The sequence below is a fragment of the Mastigoproctus giganteus genome, chromosome 12 (genome assembly GCF_048544385.1).
Source record: "Mastigoproctus giganteus isolate SK-2022 chromosome 12, ASM4854438v1, whole genome shotgun sequence".
NCBI classification, from domain to species: domain Eukaryota; kingdom Metazoa; phylum Arthropoda; class Arachnida; order Uropygi; family Thelyphonidae; genus Mastigoproctus; species Mastigoproctus giganteus.
The window spans coordinates 155,642,424-155,663,628 of NC_143586.1; the positions used below are offsets into that span (position 1 = coordinate 155,642,424).

The 21,205-nt window shown below is 36.7% G+C and overlaps 1 protein-coding gene across 1 annotated transcript in view; it reads left to right on the forward strand.

The window, feature by feature from the left end:
• Positions 1-21,205, forward strand: part of Sbf (SET domain binding factor) — a 540,931-nt gene that overhangs the window by 165,940 nt on the left and 353,786 nt on the right. Inside the window, 2 exon segments of the mRNA XM_090386505.1 lie at positions 5,637-5,714; positions 20,663-20,776. Coding sequence (XP_090242631.1) covers positions 5,637-5,714; positions 20,663-20,776 — 192 coding nt within the window.

Here is a 21,205-nt window from a genome sequence, read left to right on the forward strand (position 1 = left end):
TTGATAAATATTGAAAACAACAATGGAACCAGCACAAAACCCTAGGGAACTCCACTAACTAACATGTCTGTAATTACTCATGTTCTCTTTTAATCCCCCTTTATGAATTAAGGATATATTTGTACTTCTCCAGTGCATAGGGACCTCCCCCGAATTCAAGGATGCTCTCATAATTATGGCTAAGAGTTTGCTTATTTCCTTTGCTGCCTCTTTTAATATAACTGTATAGATCTCGTCCACCCCAGGTGCCTTTTTTATGTTTAACTTCAACAGTTTCTCCTCCACTTTTCTCTCAGTTATTACAAAATCACTTAGCTCCCTGTTAGAGTTTGACAAACTTCTGGCACTCCCCTCATTGAATAACTCCCCGTGTGTGAATGTAGATGCAAAATATTCATTCAGTTTATTAGCTACCTGAGCATGATCATCAATAGTCAATTCATCTATGTTAAGTGGTCCAATCTGATTCATCCCTTTCCTTATAGAGTTTACATAAGTAAAGAACTCTTTGCTGTTTTTCTTTGCATCCTTTGCTAAAGATTTCTCGTAATCTGCCTTCACCTGCCTAACTTCCTTTGTGACTTGATTACAGACTAGTTTATATCTACCAATGGCTTCTGTATTACCTGATAATTTATATACATCCCATGCACTTTTCTTCTCTGCCACAAGCCTCAATAGTTCATCTGACATCCATTTAGTCTAAGCCTTGAATAGTATTTCTTTGTTGCTATGAAAAGCCTAGTAGCTCCTTTGATTACTTCCCTGAATACTTCACATTTAAAGTGCAGAACAAGCATGTAAAATCTGAACAACACTCACAATCCAAATTTGTGGCAGATCCAAAATATCCTAAATCCTATTTTTTAAAGAAAAATACGCATTTTTGCTGAATACCTGAGACAGTGATCCTGGTATTACTAGGCCATAATGGGATAGTTGGCAAAATAGCAGCTGATTAGGCTATGAAATCAACTACAACTTCAACAAATGATGACTTTAAAATTCTGTATATAGACAAAACCAATGACTCACAGTTTACCTATGGCATAGTGGCAGACAAATTGACAGTAACTATTTAAAAATTGCCAATAAACAATTTTTCCAGATAAAAAAAAGATCTATGAAATATCAGTTTTAAGATCAAGGAGACAGGAAGAAATTGTCCTTGCTGTTCTCAGAATTGGACACACAAACCTCACCATGCATATCTATTTAGTGATACAATCCTAACAGTTTAGGATTAACAGTTAACTAAAAGATTGCCCAAATTTTGAAAAGAACATAAACAAGCATTCGATTCGTTATTTAGTACACGCAAACCACAAATACTGTCAAAAAAATTTTAGGAGGCAGAGATGACATGCACAAATGTTATCAAATTTGTGTTGCAATAAATTACTACAACCTTCTGTAATAAATATAATATCTGAAATAATAAAATAATCAAGCAAACCATATTGGCTCCTGCATTAGACAAATGACTATGCTATACCTATCAAAAAACAACACTCACAATTTGTTTGTTTTAAATAAGAAATTAAGAAAAAGTAGCATTTAGCATATTCCAAATTGAAACTGTATAGCACAATGTATCCATAAATACTGAATTCTGTGCATTCTGGCCAAAAAAGAAACACCAACAAAACAAAATAAATCTTCAGTTGATCATCCTATCTTAAGACAAATAAGAACCCAACTCATTAAATTCCAAAACACTGATAGAATACTTTTTTGTTCGATTCTAGGTCTTACTGGTATTACAGGAAATGAACATTCAGACCAAGCTGCCAAACATCTGATCATTGACCAATCTGCACACACATACAAATCTCATTTATAGACTATAGGTCTGTCATAAGAAATATATTCTGTAACCATATGCCATAACAAATGAAATATGAACCACAGTTATGGAAATCTAGCTTTCATATGAAGTTGTTCTCCAAAGTATGTATTTGTCACATATATGACAAATGCTAATATCTGTTGAATGAACTAACCATCTATTTTATATTAGATAAATAGGCACAATTTGCCCACACAGCCTTCATGCCATTAAACCCAAATGACAAAAATTTGTAAAATTTCTTGACTGATGACCAAATTTTGCTCATTGATGATTAACCTCGGTAATGTACTATAGTAATACTATTTGCCATATAGTGTAAGGAAGCCACAGGCTTTTGCTGCACTGGCAAAAAAAAAAAAAAAAAAAAAATGCAACAAGTTTACATAGGTAACTATCTAGTTGACCTTTGAATTTATTCAAATTGTCAGCCTCAAGTACCTGTGAAAGCAATCTGTTCCAGCAAAAGATTGTGAAAGCAGCGTGTTCTTCCTAACTCTACAGGATAATGTTTGATAAATCATCAATAGAACATCAGCTTTCCTGGCTGTCTGCATACACTGTTCAGAAAACTTCACATCTGCCCATATTACCTCCCAGATCCCTTTCTTCCTCTACTGTTTTTAATTTAATCCCAAAATAAATTAGTGTCTGATAAGAAATACACACTGAATACACTGGCTCATTTAGAAACTATTTGAAGAAAAGTATGGAATACCATAATTTTGACACACCTATTTAAGTGTTAAAAGCAACATTTTGGAATCCAAAAGTATATCACCAAGGATGTCAAGACCTTAATAGTATCTTTTTTCAGGATTTCTAAGAGGTACAAACTAAACATTATAATGATATATGCACCATCATAGAGCCACGATGATGATGAAGAGGTTGAAGAAATGTACACTGAAATTGAGAGACTCCTATATAAACAAAAAGCTCACTGCACCATCATTATGGGGGACTTCAGTGCTAAGGTTGGAAAGAGACAAAACAGCACAGAAATGGAAATTATAGGAAATTTTGGAATTCGTGAAAGAAATAAAAGATTGGTGAAATTTGCAGAATCTCGAGGAATGTCAGTAATGAACACTTTTTCCAAGAAAGGGGTGAACAGAAAGTGGACATGGAATGAAATTGACTTCATCCTCACTAACAGAAGGATACATTGTGTGCAATGTTACCGTCCTGAACAAAGTAAATGTTTGACCTGATCACGGAATGGTAGGATGCACACTTAATATAGATGTAAGAAAAGAAAGGAAAAAACTGACTCGAGTAAATAATACGAAGGTCTTTGAGATAACAGAAGAGGAGAAAAGCAGTATACGCAGGAACTTAGGAACAAGTTTGAGCTTCTGTAGACCTTTCAGGATCAAGATACCGACGAGGAATACAACAACTTTCTGAAAGTGATAAAGCCCAAGAAACCTATACTTAAAAAGAAATCCAAAGGAGAAAATATTAGTCAAGAAACACTTCTCATGATGAACAAAGACGACAAATGTATAGCAAGATAAACACCGACAAGGATAAAATTGAATATACTGAGTTATGCAGAGCTATTAGAAAGAGACTCAGAGAGGACATAAGAGGATTTAACACAAGAAAAGTAGAACAAAGGACTTAAATCAGCAGCCATGAGCAGTAATACAGAAAGATAAATGGTACTGAATCTGAAGAGTAGTGATGATGTACTTATAAACAGCAAAGAAGGCATAATTCAAATAGCAGAAGACTACTATAAAGTATTATATAAGGAGCAATGGAATGATGCCAGCAGTGGGGAAGATAGATCACAAATTAGCAACACATACAACATACCCATTATCCTTCCTGATGACATGCATCGAAGAAAATGAAGAATCAAAACATCCCGGGTGAAGAGGAAGTTAGAAGAGGAAGAGAAGAGTTATGCAGAGCTATTAGAAAGAGACTCAGAGAGGACATAAGAGGATTTAACACAAGAAAAGTAGAACAAAGGACTTAAATCAGCAGCCATGAGCAGTAATACAGAAAGATAAATGGTACTGAATCTGAAGAGTAGTGATGATGTACTTATAAACAGCAAAGAAGGCATAATTCAAATAGCAGAAGACTACTATAAAGTATTATATAAGGAGCAATGGAATGATGCCAGCAGTGGGGAAGATAGATCACAAATTAGCAACACATACAACATACCCATTATCCTTCCTGATGACATGCATCGAAGAAAATGAAGAATCAAAACATCCCGGGTGAAGAGGAAGTTACTGCAGAATTATTAAAATTAGGAGGGAAATACATGGCACAGAAATACATAGCAAGACTCTTCACAAAATACTTTGGGAAAGGCACCATCCTAAGGAATGGAATAATGCAATCATAATTTTTTCTGCATAAGAAAGGAGTTAAATCAGAAATATTGGAAATTATAGACTAATTAGTTTGTTGTCCCACACCTACAAGTGATTCACAAGGGTTATTACTAACAGATTAGAAAGAATACTTGATGAGAATCAACAGAAAGAGCAAGCTGACTTTAGGATAGGATTCTCAACTATGAATCACCTTCACATAATATCACAGCTAATGGAGAAAGCAAATGAATATAAAACACCATTATGCCTAGCATTTGTGGATTATGAGAAGGCATTTGATTCCACACAGCAGAAGGCAATGTTTTGGGCACTGGAAAGACAAGGCATAGACATTCCGTATGATTTTGTAGAAAATATATGAGAACGCTACCTCCTTTATTAGACTAGACAAGGATAATAGCAAATTAGAAATTGAGAAAGGAGTTCGACATGGAGACACAATATCTCTAAAATTATTTACTGCTGCTCTTGAAGAAGCTTTCAGAAAATCGAACTGGTCGCAGAAAGGAGTCAATGTGAATGGAGAGTACCTAAACCGTTTACGATATGCAGATGACATTATGATCATATCCCAAATAATTAGAAAAATCTTAATCAGTTATGTAGAGTTAGTAAGGATTTCGGACTAAAGATGAATATGGTTATAACAAAAGTAATGATGAACAAGTATGCCACAGGAAGGGATACAATCATTGAAGGAACAGAAATTGAAAATATGGATTTATACACTTACCTGGGAGAAGGCATTAGTTGAAATAATGATAAATGGCTGGAAGTCAAGAGAAGAATAAATTTCGGATGAATAGCATTCAGGAAAAATAGTCAAATACTTAGGAACAATATCCCAGTTTGTCTGAAACGTAAAACAATGAACCAATGTATACTCCCCACCATGGCTTATGGAAGTGAAACTTGGGCACTCGTCAAAAGAATGGAAGAGAAGCTGAGAATTATACAGTGAAGAATGGAATGAATAATATTGGGAATCAGACTGTTAGATAAGAAGAGAAACACATGGATTAGGCAGCAAACTCAAGTAAAGGAAATTCTTATCAAAAGTAAAGAACTAAAATGGTCTTGGGCAGGACACAGCTCGAAGGCATGATGACAGATGGACTAAGAAAATAACAGAATGGTACCCAAGAGGAGCTAGAAGAAAACTTGTAAGACAATGATGGATATGGACAAATGAAATTTATGAGTTTGTGGATAGTAAATGGATGGCCATTGCACAAAACAGAAGGAACTGGTAAGTTGCATCCTGCAGTGGATTGAAAATGGTTGATGATGATGATTTAAGTGTTAATAATTAATATTCTTTGTACCTTTGATTTATAATAATGATAAGTTTTAAGAATTTATGGTTCAAGTTATTTCAATTAGATGTTTTTTTTTTAATTGAAATTGTTTCTTTTCATTTATAGGTATTAAGGCCAGAACTAATGGTAGCTGATGATGCATTCCCTCCTCATCAACAGAAAGCTTCTCAATCTCTTATGTTGGTAAGTTTGAAAAAAGAGAATTTGTGCTTGCATAAATTTACCTTGAAATATAAAAATCTTAACATTTAACACTAATTTAGGAATTCTGATGGTTTGTATTTTAATCCAAGTGTGAATCAGACTATAATCAAACAAACTATATTGGCTACTGCATTGGAGTGCTGCCCCAAATCTGGTGATGCATCATTGTCTAAAGTCACAAGAAGTCTTGGAGTTCAACCTTGGATTCTGACAAAATCCATCAGCATTCACAGACAACAAAGAAAAACGTGTTTAAACATCTGTAAAGAATGCATTAAAGTTGTAAAAACAAAATAAGAAACTTAATTTGTCTATACAGGAACTCCCTGACTTAAGTAAGGGTTGCGTTCCATGGAACACTACGCAAGTTGGAATAGGCGCCTCCATAGCCAGGTGGGAAGGAGCACACGCTTCTTGATTAGACCAGGGTTCGAGCCCGTCACCACCAAATACAGAGGATGCGGAAAGGTCAGGGAATAACCATTGCATATCCCGGAGCAATATGGCCTTAGTTGCTAATGCTCCTAAAAAAAAAAAAAAAAACTAAACTAAAAAATTAAGTTGGAATTTCCCCCATGCTTGTGCATGCAGCACTCACTCGCATCTGTGCTCACTGAATTGATTGAATCAAGAAAGAAATGCTCACTGAACATGTAAATAGAACTATTTATTGTATTTATTCAATTTTTTATCTCATGTGCAGGAAAAATTACAAAAAGGTGCAATTTAAAAAAATTTAAATTATAAAATTACAAAGAAAGAGGAGACAGGCATAACGTCAGTAAGTTTACCTCTCGAGCATCATTGTCAGAATCGACATCTTCAGCTGATAGGTACGCCGCTGTGGAGGTTGTGGGTGAAGATTTTGAAGGGGTTGGCCGCTCAACCTTACAAAAGAACATAATGGATGACTGTACACTGGCTTTTTTCTTTTCATCGTAGATTTCTTGTAGCAAGCAAGCATATCATTCCCCCCTCTGTTCAGTTTTAAGAATCGTTCGCTGTCAGGATCCATCTTCTCAAACCTCACCACTGCGGATGCAATTTCACGAAATGCCTTAACCATCTCTCTGGTGATGAAGTGTCTTGGCTCCTCGCTTGGTTCATCTTGAGCTTCGTCAGCATTTTCTTCTTTCACTATTGCTGCCTGCAAGTCAATAAGTTCTTTGTTAGATAATTCCTTCTCTTCTTGCTCTATTAACTCCACGTCTTTGGCAACAACCTCCAATTGAAGTAACTCTGCAACCTTTACAATCTTATCTGTAACCTCTTCATATGATTCGTCTTTTTCAAACCCTTCGAAACCTTTTACGTGCCGTTGGCATATTTTCTTCCATGCACCATTTAAACAACTTTTAGTAATTTCCACCCAGGCCTTATTAATGTTTAAGATGGCATTGTAAGATTTCCAAAAGTCTCTTAACGTAAAATTTTTCTCACCGTCTACTGCAGACTGATCATGTTTGGCAGTAGAAATATGACTCTCACGTTTGAATTGAAATCATCTAGATATGTAAGATGTCCAGGAGCATTATCTAATAGAAGCAAAATCTTGAAAGGAACATCGTTGTCTTTACACTATTTTTCAACCTCGGGAATGAAGTAGCATTTAAACGAACCCTCAAAGAGAGATATTGTTATCCATGCTCTCTGGTTCGATCGGAAATGCACATGTAGGGTGGCTTTATTGATGCCCTTAAGTGCATGAGGATTTCAAGAATGGTACACAAGCAGTGATTTTAAACTGTAATCTCCTGCTGCATTAGCCCCAGGCAAGAGCGTGGCCCTATCCTTTGACGTCTTGAAACCTGGCATTGTATTTTCCCCTTTGGCAATGTATGTAGTAGTAGTAGTAGTAGTAGTAGTAGTGGCACATGATGCAAGAAAGCAAGTGTAGGAGCTTATGCAGCATCAGCCAAAAAAAAAAAAAAAAATCACACCATACCCTCCAAATGCCTGTTCAGTTCCTCCTTAAATTTATTTAACCTATCAACTTCCACAACAACAGATGGAAGTTTGTTCCAGCAATTAACCACCCGCTGGCTAAAGGCAAATTTCTGCACATCTATTCTACATCTGTCCTTTCTTAATTTGAACTTATGTCCCCGTAGGTTCGTATTCTGAACAAGTGGGAGGATCCCATCAGAATTCAGCGTGCTCAACCCATTCAAGGCCTTATAGACCTCAATCAGATCACCGCGCAGGTGCCTAGTCTCCAGCCACTGCAATTTGCAGAACTTAAGCCTCTCTTGGTAAGAGGATCCCTTCATTCCCCTCACCAATCGTGTTGCTCTTCTCTGTACACGCTCAAGCAAATCTACATCCTTCCTAAAATGAGGCCTCCAGACCTGTACGCAGTACTCAAGGCGTGGCCTGACCATTGCCTTATACAGAGGGACAATCACCTCCTTTTCCCTGCTAGCAAAATTCCTATATATCATTGACAAAACCCCATGACCTGCCCTAGCAGCCTGTCTGCATTGCTCAGAAAACTTCATATCTGACTGCACAATTACTCCCAGGTCTTTTTCATTTTCTACCACCTTAAGTGTAGTACCACACAGTTGGTACGTTTCTCTGGGGTTACTTCTACCCATATGCAGTACTTTGCATTTGTCAAGGTTGAACTTCAGTTGCCACTTCTTAGCCCATCTGCCCAAATTATCTAGATCCTGTTGCAGTAGCACACTGCCATTACTGTCAATCCTTAATGTTCGATCCTGCATTTTTTTCCAATACACAGCAGTCTCGTCAATGTTAAAAATTTGCTGCATTGAATAGCCACCTTCATCAATAATTTTTTCCAACACATTACAAAATTTCTGTGCAGCTGCAGAATCGACACTGGTGACTTCGCCTCATACTTTTACATTGTGGAAACCAGAGCAATGCTTAAACCTATTAATCCACCCGTTGCTTGCCACGAACTTGGGTTAGGGCCGTACTTATCCTTAATATCTTGATAAATACTTGTTGCTTTTGCTTGAATGGCCATTGGACTCAGGGCACTCGCTTCTGAATCTGATTTTCCATCCATATTATTAACAGCTGTTCGATCTTCGATATAGCACCTGAACGCTGTTTCGTGATCACTGTTGATCTTAAGTGCATTGATCCTTTAATATGTTCTTTTATAAGTGCACTGTCCTTTAAAATAGTATTCACCGTTGAAGCAGCAAGACCTAATTCTGTGCAATAGATGTCAAACTTTGTCCTGCTTCTTAATTAATCATCTTCATTTCTAAATCAATTTTGTTTTGTTTCTTAGCCCTACCACCACTTGCACTTTTCATTGGTCACTTTCCCTTCATCATTGTAATACGTAAATAGGAATGAAGAGAAGTTTTTTTAAAAATTTGTTTTTTATATGATTGACGATTTCAGTGAAGGGGAACACATTTCACCATAATATCGTAAAAACCCACATAATTTCAGTTCTCGGGATTATCGCAAATGCAATGAGATTGAGTTTACTACCTGTTTATAATTAGATGCACTAACAGAAAAGCCCAATAAACCAGAAAGTGCAAATTGTTTTAATTGTTTTTTGGTTTTGACGTTGAAACATGCTTTAGAAAAATATCACAAAGGCATTCAAAATTGATTCTTCTAATGGGAACATATGATAATGATGAAAGGGTAGTGCAATTTCCATTGTAAATATGAACTTTTAGAGAGTTAATAGCTGAGTAATATAGTGAAATTTTCCACTTCCAAGGACTTGGAATGAATTACAAAAAAAAAAAAAAAAAAAAAATGTGTTATTGGGTTCACATTACAATATTTTCGATATCTCCATTTATTCCTACGGGATGCAAAATACGTTTGCACTGTGCGGCAAAAACTTATGTAAGTCGGGGAGTTCCTATATTTTATAATGCTAGGTGTATTGTAAATCAAATAAACAATGAGATTTTCATTAAGCTTTGAGATTTTATTAAGCTAATTTCATCAACAAAACAAAATAAATCTTTAGTTGATCATCCTATCTTAAGACAAATAAGAACCCAATGCATTAAATTCCAAAACACTAATAGAAGAAATATATATTTTTTTCTTTTCTTTTGTTAGATTCTAGGTCATACTGGTATTACAGAAAATGAACATTCAGCCTAAGCTACCAAACATCTGGCGCCTCCGTAGCCAGGTGGGCAGGAGCAGCAGTGCGTAGCACACACTTCTTGATTAGACCGGGGTTTGAGCCTGTGACCACCAAATATGGAGGATGCGGAAAGATCAGGGAATGAACACCTCATATCCCCAGAGAGCAATATGGCCTTGTTGCTAATGCTCCTAAAAACCAAATAACAAACAAACAAACAAACCAAACATCCGACCATTGAGACACACACACACACACACACACACACACACACACACACACACACACACACACACACACACACACACACACACACACACACACACACACCATTTATGAACTAGAGGTCTGTCATAAGAAATATATATATTGTAACCATAAGCTACAACAAATGAAATATGAACCATAGTTATGGAAATCCAGCTTTCATCTGAAGTGGTTTTCCCCGGAGTATGTATTTGTCACATATATGACAAATGCTAATTAAGAAATAATGGAGATGTAGCCCAAAGATAAGAAATGAAGAATTATGGTGAATATAATGTGTTCAAGACACAGAATGTTGAAGGGGATGGAAGAGTGCAGCATCATATTTCTTATCAAAAGCCCTCTGAAACTGACCTGACTCTTCCCAGATCAAGAGTATGATGAAGTGCAGATGGACTTTGAGTCTGTGATTTGTAAGATGACTTGCAGTAAAGTAAAGGTGATATGGGGGAGAGTGGTATTTTACAGGCCCAGTGATTCTAAAAAATATGACAGCAATCCCTTTAGTCAACATGAATGGACAAGCAAGCAAGTGTGATTGCCTCATTTATTGGTCACTTTAACTTACCGATTATAGATTGGTAATTGCGGGTTAGCAGTATGCTGTGCTGAAAGTAAACGAGATTCTAATTTATTTTATTTGATTATTTATTTATTTATGTATTTTTTTAAGTTTTACAAATAGAATGCTTGAGTTTGTTTCAGCAATCAATTACTTTCTGGCTGAAAGCAAATTTTCATACATTTATCTCCTACAGCCATCCTTGAAAATCTCACTTCCAATTGCTGTGCATTGGAAGTGAGGTTTAAAAAGTAACCTCATCAACTGGAATGGTACTCCCATGCATAACAGCCTAATTTGAGCACTCCTGAAATTGAATTGCTTAGATCTGTAGAATTTTTTAACTGAGCAACAGGCACAATGGTGAATTGAAATCACCCACTCCCTACTTAAATTTAAATATTAAAATAAATATTAAAGTTATGTCAGTGTAAATTTCAATATATGGTTAGTGTGATGTTCACTTTCACTTACTGTTGTTTAATTGAAGAATTAGAACACTTTAATATATATGTAAACTCTTATGGGAAACACTGAAAGAGGCAGGCAGAACAATTGATTGAGGCAGAGAGAACAATTGATTGAAAAAAGAGGCAGAACAATTGATTAGCATTATTAAAACAATTTACAGGAATAATAGAGGTAGAATTAAAGTGGGAGCAGCTTTGTCACCTGAATTCCACACCTCAAAAGGCTTATTACAATGGTGTCACATGTATCCAAAGGCAATCCTGGAATGGGTACCAGGAAGAAGAGAAGAGGCAGACCTAGGAGGACATAGATAGATGGAGTACAGGATTGCATGGCAGCTTGAGTTCTAACTGACCAAGACACCTTGAGCTGCACTTTCTGGTGGGAAAAAATTACCACAAAAAAAATAACTTGTGGGCTGAGGAAGCCCATTGGAAATGGAAATACTCCTCTATAAAAAAAAAATAAAAATATATGTATCTATATGTGTGTAAAGAATCTATGTTAACAAAATGCACTGTACCCAACTGTATGATTTTCTTATAGAGTTTTGTTTTTGGCATCAATTTCTCTTGCTTCTAATTGCTATGCATTGGAAGTGAGGTAGTCTAGAATTTTTTTTTTTTTTTTTTTTTGGATAACAAGATTTCTCTTACCAAAGATATTTCTTATTATCTAGAATGCTGGATTATAAGATATATGGTAAATCACAAAGGACCATTGTAACTAATTTATATAAAGTGGATTATGAAACAACTTTTACAGATTATTGAAGGTAATAAAGCATAAATTAAATAACGGTCTACTCAATTCCTGGCATTCAAAGGAGGATTGAGGCTCAGTAGACATATTTAAAAAACGAAGAGAAAATAACTGGTTTTGTGCAGACAGAATTACTAGTACAAGTATTCCTTTCATTTCTGGATTTACATTATGTAAACCTTGTTAAATCTTTAAACCGTTTAAGTTTTAGTAACATTACTACAGCGAAATTAATTGGTTTCGTTGTGAAAATTCCTGGGTCAATACAGAAAATTCTATTCACAAAAAAAAAAAATAATAGCTCATTTGCATTCCTTAATTCAGAATAATAGAATTGATCTTGATGATCGAATTTACTCTTTTGATATAAAATCTCTCATTATGATGTTTACTCTGATAGGAACAAAGCTATTATTGAGATTAACTCTATTATAAAATGATAATAACCTGAGCCAACAAATAAATTTTGATGATTGGAGTATTGTGGAAATTATTGGTGGCCTCCGTAGCCGTGGTCAGGAGCTGGAGTGCAGTAGCACACGCTCTTTGAGTAGACAGGGGTTCAAGCCCCTGACTGCTGAATACGGTCGATCTGCCAACCCGCACTAGACCAGCGTGGCAGATTATGGTCCATTTCCCTCAGCATGAATTGTTGAGGAGGCTTCCATCCTGCAGTGGGTTGATAATGGCTGCACTTTACCTTTTTTATATTAAGCATAAGGATTAATTTTATAAATAGAAATTTGGGACATGATTTAAGGTCTGCTTGCCAAATTCTAACTTTTAAACATCAAGATGGTAGGTGTGGATGAAATAATACCTGAAATGCCAAAACTGGAGAGAAAAAGTATTGGCAGTGTTACATCATTTTATAAAGAATTTTTGAAAGAATGTGTGAGATGATCAGAGCAATGCATTAATTTTTCCAATATATAAAAAGGGAAATAAAGCCAAAAGGAAATTATAGAAGAATTTCATTCCTTATTGTATCAGGTAAAATCTGTTTCAGTATCTTAGAGATAAGTTATAGTAGTATCGTGAAATGGGGAAGAAAAGTTTTAGACCAAACAGGGGATACCAGATCAATATTTGCATTAAGACAAATTAAAGAAGAGGTGGGACCACAACAACAACCTGTATTTGGAATTTTTTGATCTTGAAAAAGCATATGACAGACTATCAAGAAATTGTTCTTTAAAATTTTATGGAAATGTAACATTGAGGATGATATTTATAGGTATAAAAAAAAGTTTGTATAAAAATGGAAAACTTGAAGTGCAAATTGAAAAAAGCATTGGAAAATGGTTTAAGATTAAACTTGGACTTGTGCCCTTCGACCACTTAATTTTGGGGGGGAAAAATAATAAATGTAACTAACAGATGGAAGTAACATACCATATTGTGAATAAAGAAATAGGAAACAGGAATGAGGAAATAAACAATAAGGATAAGATAAGGATGAAAGAGAATAAGGCTTTCCTCATAATGAGGGTTTAGTGTCAAATAACGTTAACTACAAAATTGCAATTTCTTTTTGTTATAATTTTAGTTTTGCTTTATATAAATAACAATGCATATCATGTCATAGAACTATATCTCTCTAGTACTTTAAAAGTTATTTTCTTTGGATCAGGCAGTCCCACAAGGATTGGGGTCACATTTGACCCCAATTCACAAAGGAGGATCAAAGGCTGACACAAGTAATTATAGACCTGTGAGCTTAACTTCTGTTCCAGAAAAATTAATGGAGGCACTGGTTAAAGAAGCACTGCAGGATCATTTAGACAAAACTTCAGTTATAGCTCAGACACAGCATGGTTTTGTTAAGGGGAAGTCTTGCCTGACCAACTTGATTGGATACTATGATGCAGTCACAAAAGAACTGGATGCAGGGAATAACTTTGATATTATATACTTGGATCTTAGAAAGGCATTTGATACTGTTGCACATGGAAGACTGCTACACAAATTGGAGCAGTGTGACATTGGAGGCAAATTGCTGCTATGGATAAAGGGGTGGTTGAGGGGGAGAAGACAGAGAGTGGTAATCAATGGACACTGCTCATCGTGGACTGATGTTATTAGTGGAGTCCCTCAGGGCTCAGTGTTGGGTCCATTATTGTTTTCTGTATTTATAAATGATATTGATGATGGTATATCGGGCTTAATGTCCAAGTTTGCAGACGATACAAAGGTTGGCAGGGTTGTCAAGGACACTACTGACACTATGCTGCTGCAACAGGATCTGGAAAGGTTGAGCAGATGGGCTGAGAGGTGGCAAATGAAGTTTAACATTGACAAATGTAAAGTACTACACATGGGAAACAGCAACCCCAGAGCAACGTATCAACTCTGTGGTACAACACTGACAGTGGTAGAGAATGAAAGGGACTTGGGGGTAGTTGTGCAGGCAGATATGAAGTTCTCTGAGCAGTGCAGACAGGCTGCAAGAGTAGCTCATGGAGTATTGTCAATGATATACAGGAATTTTTCCAGCAGGGATAAGGAGGTGATTATTCCATTGTATAAGGCGATGGTCAGGCCACACCTAGAGTACTGTATACAGGTCTGGAGGCCTCATTTCAAGAAGGATGTAGAGCTGCTGGAACGAGTACAGAGAAGGGCAACAAGATTAGTGAATGGAACAAAGGGGTGCTCTTACGAAGAAAGGCTTAAGTTTTGCAAATTACAGTGTCTGGAGACTAGGCACCAGCGAGGTGATCTGATAGAGGTGTATAAAGCCTTGAATGGTTTAAGCATGCTCAATGCTGATGGGATTCTTCCTCTAGCTCAGAAAAATCACCTGAGAGGGCATAAATTCAAATTGAGGAAAGACAGATGTAGGATAGACGTGCGGAAATTTGCCTTTAGCCAGCGCGTGGTTGGTTGGTGGAACAGACTTCCATCCCTTGTGGTGGAGGTTGATAGCCTAAATAAGTTTAAGGCTCAGCTGGACAGGTATTTTGAACGAACAGAGGGGTGAAGTGGAAGTGGTTTTTTTTTTTTTTTTTTTTTTTTGGCTGATGCTGCATAAGCTTGCTTTCTTGCATCAAATGCGTCTACTAATGCTTGCTAATGCTAACTAATGATTGCAGTTTGAGGGTGGTATAATGTGAGGCTGTTGTTGGGTTGGTCTTTTGGTGTTGACAAGGAAGGGAACTGTTTAGCCACCAGGCTGGCTCCTCTTTGCAGCTTTTCTGGCTGATATTTCTTGAGGAGCAGTGATTGTAGCAGTGCATATCAGATTGTACACACAGGGCAGGACTGCATAGTGGGAAATAAGGAAATCTGGAAGTGGACAGGTAATGGTACCCCCCCCCCCCAAATTTCTCCTCTGCCTGTTGTGATCTATGGTGAAATGGGTGGCTTCTTGGATGTAAGAAATAATTTTCATTAACAGAGTGGAATGTAATGTCCCCCCCCACCACCACAGACACACATAAAGTGGTACATCACCGACATTGTACATCATAGTGGGTGGAGTGAAAAGTTGCAAAGTGACTTTGAGTATCTGAGTAACTTCTAATTTCTTTGAGAGAGAGAGATCTTCTCTCTCTCTCTCTCTCTCTCTCTCTCTCTCTCTCTCTCTCTCTCTCAGCCCAGACTAATAAGGGGAAAAGTACATTTCCAATTTCTTTTTTAAAAAATCCAAAAATCAAGCTGTTTTAAATCTGAGCCAAAGTGGTTAGGCTCATCTTTGGTACAAATTTCACTTTTAGCATTACTGATTAATAGAGGCATTTGATGCAAGAAAATAAGCTTATACAGCATCAGCAAAGAGAAAAAAAAAAACTTCCTATTTCACCCATTCATTCGCTTCAAAAGTTTATCCACTTCTTCCTTGAATTTATTTAAGCTATCAACTTCCACAACAACAGATGGAAGTTCCAGCAATCAACTACCTGCTGGCTAAAGGCAAATTTCTGCACATCTGTTCGACAACTGTCTTTCCTCAATTTCAGTTTATGCTCCCCTCAGGTTTGTAATCTGAGCAAGAGGAAGAATCTTATCAGCACTGAGCCTGCTCAATCCATTCAAGGCCTTATACACCTCAATCAGATCACTACGCAGGTGCCCAGTCTCCAGACACTGCAATTTGCAGAACTTAAGCCTTTCTTTGTAAGAGCATCCCTTTGTTCCCCTCATCAGTCTTGTTGCCCTTCTCTGTACTCATTCTAGCAACTCTACATCTTTCCTAAAATGAGGCTTCCAGACCTGTATGCAGTACTCAAGGTGTGGCCTGACCACTGCCTTATACAAGGGGATAATCACCTCCTTATTCCTTCTAGCAAAATTCCTGTATATCATTGACAAGACTCCATGACCTGCTCTGGCAGCCTGTCTGCATTGCTCAGAAAACTTCATATCTGACTGCACAATTACCTCCCGGTCTCTTTCATTCTCCACTAACCTGAGTGTAACACCACACAGTTGGTACATTTCTATGAGGTTACTACTACCCATGTGCAGTATTTGCCTTTGTCAATGTTAAACTTCATTTGCAACTTCTCAGCCCATCTGCTCAATTTTTCTAGATCCTGTTGCAGTAGCATACTGTCATTACTGTTATTAACAACCCTACCAACCTTTTGTATCATCTGCAAACTTTGACATTAAGCTTTATATACCTTCATCAATATCATTGATAAATATACAAAACAACAATGGGCCCAACACCGAATCCTGGGCAACACCACTAATAACATTAGTCCACGAAGAGCAGTGTCCATTGATTACCACTCAACCATCCTTTTATCCATTGTAGCAACTTTAATGCCATACTGCTCCAATTTGTACAGTAGTCTTCCGTGTGCAACAGTATCAAAAAGCTTTCCTGAAATCCAAGTATATGGTATCAAAATTATTGTTAATAAGTTTAGCTTTTTCTGAGAAATATAGGTTTTAAATTCCTTTGATAGGGAACTGTTATAATTTAACTATAATTTATTTTAACTGAAATAAACAGTTAAAATAAATTATAGTTTTCGGGCATAGGTTGCCCTTCAGTCGAAAAACATTGGTATAAAATAAATAATAAAGAATGCCTGGTATGGTGGTCATGAGAGGTGAACTGCATGAGCAGGTACTGACAACAATTAGCAGTTGGAACTAGAGGCCTGTGGCTGCAATTGCAAAGCTTGGGTTTACTGTGTGCATTAGTGTCCATCATTCAAGACGATCTCTGCTTCAGTGATGGGATGGACATGACCTCCTTTGTTCTGGTTAAAAGAATCATGACAAGATGTAATGTGTAGTGATTCTAACCAAACACAACAGCGGTACTGATGAGAACAGTCAATAATCTTAATGTCGCTTCGGGGGTTGACGTTGTGCTAGGTTGACCAGAAGCGTTTGGCAATGGCTGAGTGCTCCACATCAGCAGAGCGGATTACTCTCTCATGCTCAGCGACTCGATCTTTGAACCTTCTGTCAGATTCACCAATATAGTAGCCTGCACAGTAACGGCAGGAAATGTGGTACACTGAACTGCTCTGTTAAGAATGGGGGAACCAGTGTCTTTACCTTTGACAGAAGAGACCGCAACTTCCTGCCTGGAAGCCGCAGGTACTTTATCCCGCAACTTCGTAAGACCTTTGACTTGCTGTGACAAGTTCGGGTAGTATGGAATAAAAATGGTCATGGTTGGTTCAACATTACGCATGATCCTAAGATTTGCCGTGTGGTCACGGGACTGCAGGTCACATCTATCCAAGGCACTAGTGGTGTAACCAGACTTGGTTACACCACTGAAGTGGGTCCAGATGCGGGTTAATAAGGCTTGTGCTGTACTAAGGTGACCACGAGCATGTGCTGACCGATAGTTAGTGAACTAGCCAGCACACATCGGTTTATGATGGACTTGAGGTCCTTAGATGCTTGTGTCGAACAAGGATATCCAAAAATGGAAGAACATTGTCCGACTCTAGCTCAATGGTGAACTGAATGAAGGGTGAAAGAGAGTTGAGATGCTGTAGGAGTTGGTCTCCTGACTCACGAGGAATGATGGTAAATATATCATCAAAATAGTGACACCAAAAGGCTATAGGGACTGGCAGATCTACAAACCTGTATTCTGTATTTCTCGGTAAAAGCTAAACTTATTGACATTATGAACTCTGAGAACATAGGCCTTTTCCATTTCATCAGAATTATTTTTTGCATCCAATTCTTTTGTGACCATGTCATAGTATCTAATCAAATTGGTCAGACAAGACTTCCCTTTACTAAACTTACTGTGTCTGAATTATTACTGCAGTCTTGTCTAGATGATCCTGCAGTGCTTCTTTAACCAGTGACTCCATTATTTTTCCTATAACAGAAGTTAAACTAACAAGTCTGTAATTACTCATGTCACCCCTTGATTCCCCTTTGTGAATGGGAGATGCATTTGCACATCTCCAATCTGTGGGAATCAGTGGACTTTTGGGCATGACATTTTGCGATACCGCTAGTATAGCACATGATCGATGCAGTTGGAGGAATTCGTTGGTGGCCACAACAGCTTCTCACGGAATTATGTGGCTCGAAGAAGAAGAAGAAGAATCTGTCGAGACCTCCCCTGAGTCCATTGATGCTTTCATAATTATGTAAGGCATCTGTGATGGATAGATCCCATCCATCACAGATGCCTTTCTTATGTTTAACTTCAACAATTTCTCCTCCACTTTGCTTTCTGTTATTACAAAATCATTTATTTCCCTGTTAGAGTTTAATAAACATCTGGGCTTCCCTGCCTGAATAACTCCTCATATATGAATGTAGATGCAAAATACTCATTTAGTTTGGCAACTGTCTGAGAATGATCATTTACAGTCAAACCATTGATATCAAGTGGACCAATCTGATTCACCCCCCTTCCTTTTAGATTTATGTAAGTAAAGAAGTCTTTGCTGTTTTTCTCTGCATCCTTTGCCAAAGATTTCTCATAATCTGCCTTCGCTTGCCTAGCCTTCTTTGTGACTCGATTACAGACTGACTTATATCTACCATAGTCTTCTGTGTTGCTTGATAATTTATATGCATCCCATGCATTTTTCTTCTCTGCCATGAGTCTCTAGTTCATCTGACATCCATTTGGGCCTAATCCTAGAACAGTATTTCTTAGTTGGAACAAAATGCATAGTAGCTTTTAAGATTACTTCCTTGAATGTTTCCCATTTAGAATTTGCTGTTGGTAACATCATCAGTTGGTCCCACTGTATAGAATTAAAAAATCTCTGAGATCACCGTAGTCACCTTTACGAAAGTAAAAACCTTTCCCTTTACCCCTGATGAAAGTTATGTTTTTAAGTAAATCCTACATCAGTACACTGCGATCACTGCTACCTAGTGGTTCCTTTATCTGTAAATTCTTAATGCATGAATAATCACTGCTGATAATCAGATCGAGAGTATTATTCCCTCTGGTTGCCTCTCTAACATGCTACTGTAGAAAATAATCATCCAATAAATCCACAAAAGCCTTGCTAGTGTGCAAGTGACCAACCCACAAGTTCCAGTCAATATCTGGGAGTTAAAATCCCCCATTATAAGACATTGTGATTTACTGGCCCATTATATTTCTCCGTATAATTGTTCATTGTACTCATCAGAGTCATTAGGTCTATAACAAATTCCTACCCTTATTTTTGCTTTCCTATGCTTATGTCACACCAAACTGACTCAGCATTGTCTACTTGTCACTGACCCACTTGTCAACCAAGAGTGTGTCAGCGTCTTTCAAATGCGAGTGGTGGCACCTACTATTGATAAATAGAATAATTCTTTTTCAAGAATTGCTTTTTATTAGAGTACAAGAGAATAATGTGATTATTAGTTCCTTGTAGGTTACAGTAAAACATTAACGTGCAAGAAACTATTATTAGATTATTGTTGGGCTATGTTATTATGTCATGTTGTCATGTCATCTGTACTGTACATTTTTCTGTGACATTTTTAGCAGAATAATTGCTTTGTTGGGCTCTTTTTATGCAATTTTGTTGGGATCCTTAGTTGGGATATGCTGAATTACCCAAGGGTGAGATGTGTGAGCATTGTGTTTATTTTTGGTTTGCAAGTTGAACTTGTCTCAGCCTTTGAAAGTCATTTTATCAATAAAAAATAAACTGGTCAACAGAAGCTACAAATAAAGGCCAGAGTGGTGAATAAATTCCCTCCCTATTACTCTCTCAGCACCAAAGTGGACCCATATAACAATAATCTCTCCTGCTAATACTCCTAGATTAAAAAAGGATTCAACCAATCACACTCCACTTTGTGGAACATTAAATGAAAATAAATAAAATCCTGGGTCACTAGTGTTGAGGCCAATGTAGATGATGCAATAAAGAACTGTAGATGGCATGTAAGCCTGTTAGTTTTTTCTGTTTCCTACTGCAGTCAAAATCTCAAGAAAGCTATTATAGTTATGATGTTATGTTATAGTACAATTTACTGTTTTTTCACTGTTTGTATTTCTACTTCTGAATTTAATAAATCTTTTTAATACATATAATGAAATGTTTTTCTTACTTCATACAGTGGGAAAATTTTGTTGCTATATGGTTTAAAGATGTAAAGTAATTATTTTAATCTATTTAAGTTATAGTACTTGGTGAGTACCTCAATGGTTTATTAAACATAAAATTTCTAAAAGTATATTATATAATTTGTTTTATTATTTTTATAACATGACAGATTAAAAAAACAATGATAGAATATTGTAAATTTGTTAAAAATATGATTATTATCTTGTATTATACTTTAAACTTTGTTTTTCTTTAGGATAAAGAGATTCGAGCTATATTTCTAAGAACATTTGCACAGATGCTGCAAGGTTATCGTTCCTGTCTCACTATTATACGTATCCATCCCAAGACTTTTATAACCTTCCACAAGGTGAGCTCTACCCACATGTTCTATATATATATATATGACTTTGCTAGATTCTTTTGCTTTATCCTCGAAGAAATAATATCTGGTCTCTTCTTGAGCTTATAAATACTCAGGTTTAATAAATTTATGATCAAATGCATATGCAGGTTCAGATGTGGGGACATCACCATACAAATGAGTTTTGATTTATGCTGATTGAAATGCAGGACTTGCATCTGTTTGCAGTCTGCTGTGATGCTGCACAAATTAAATTTGCCACGAAAAGGACAAAGTCCTTATATTGAGCTTCAGCCTGTCAGACTTCAGTGAATGAACCATAACTTTTTAATTTAGTAAAGAAAGCAGAGGTAAATACAGGGACACATATGGTAAGGGTTTTTAATTAGTTTGGAGTTTTTTAATACAGTGTAACTAAGGCCGTAATGGGCCAAA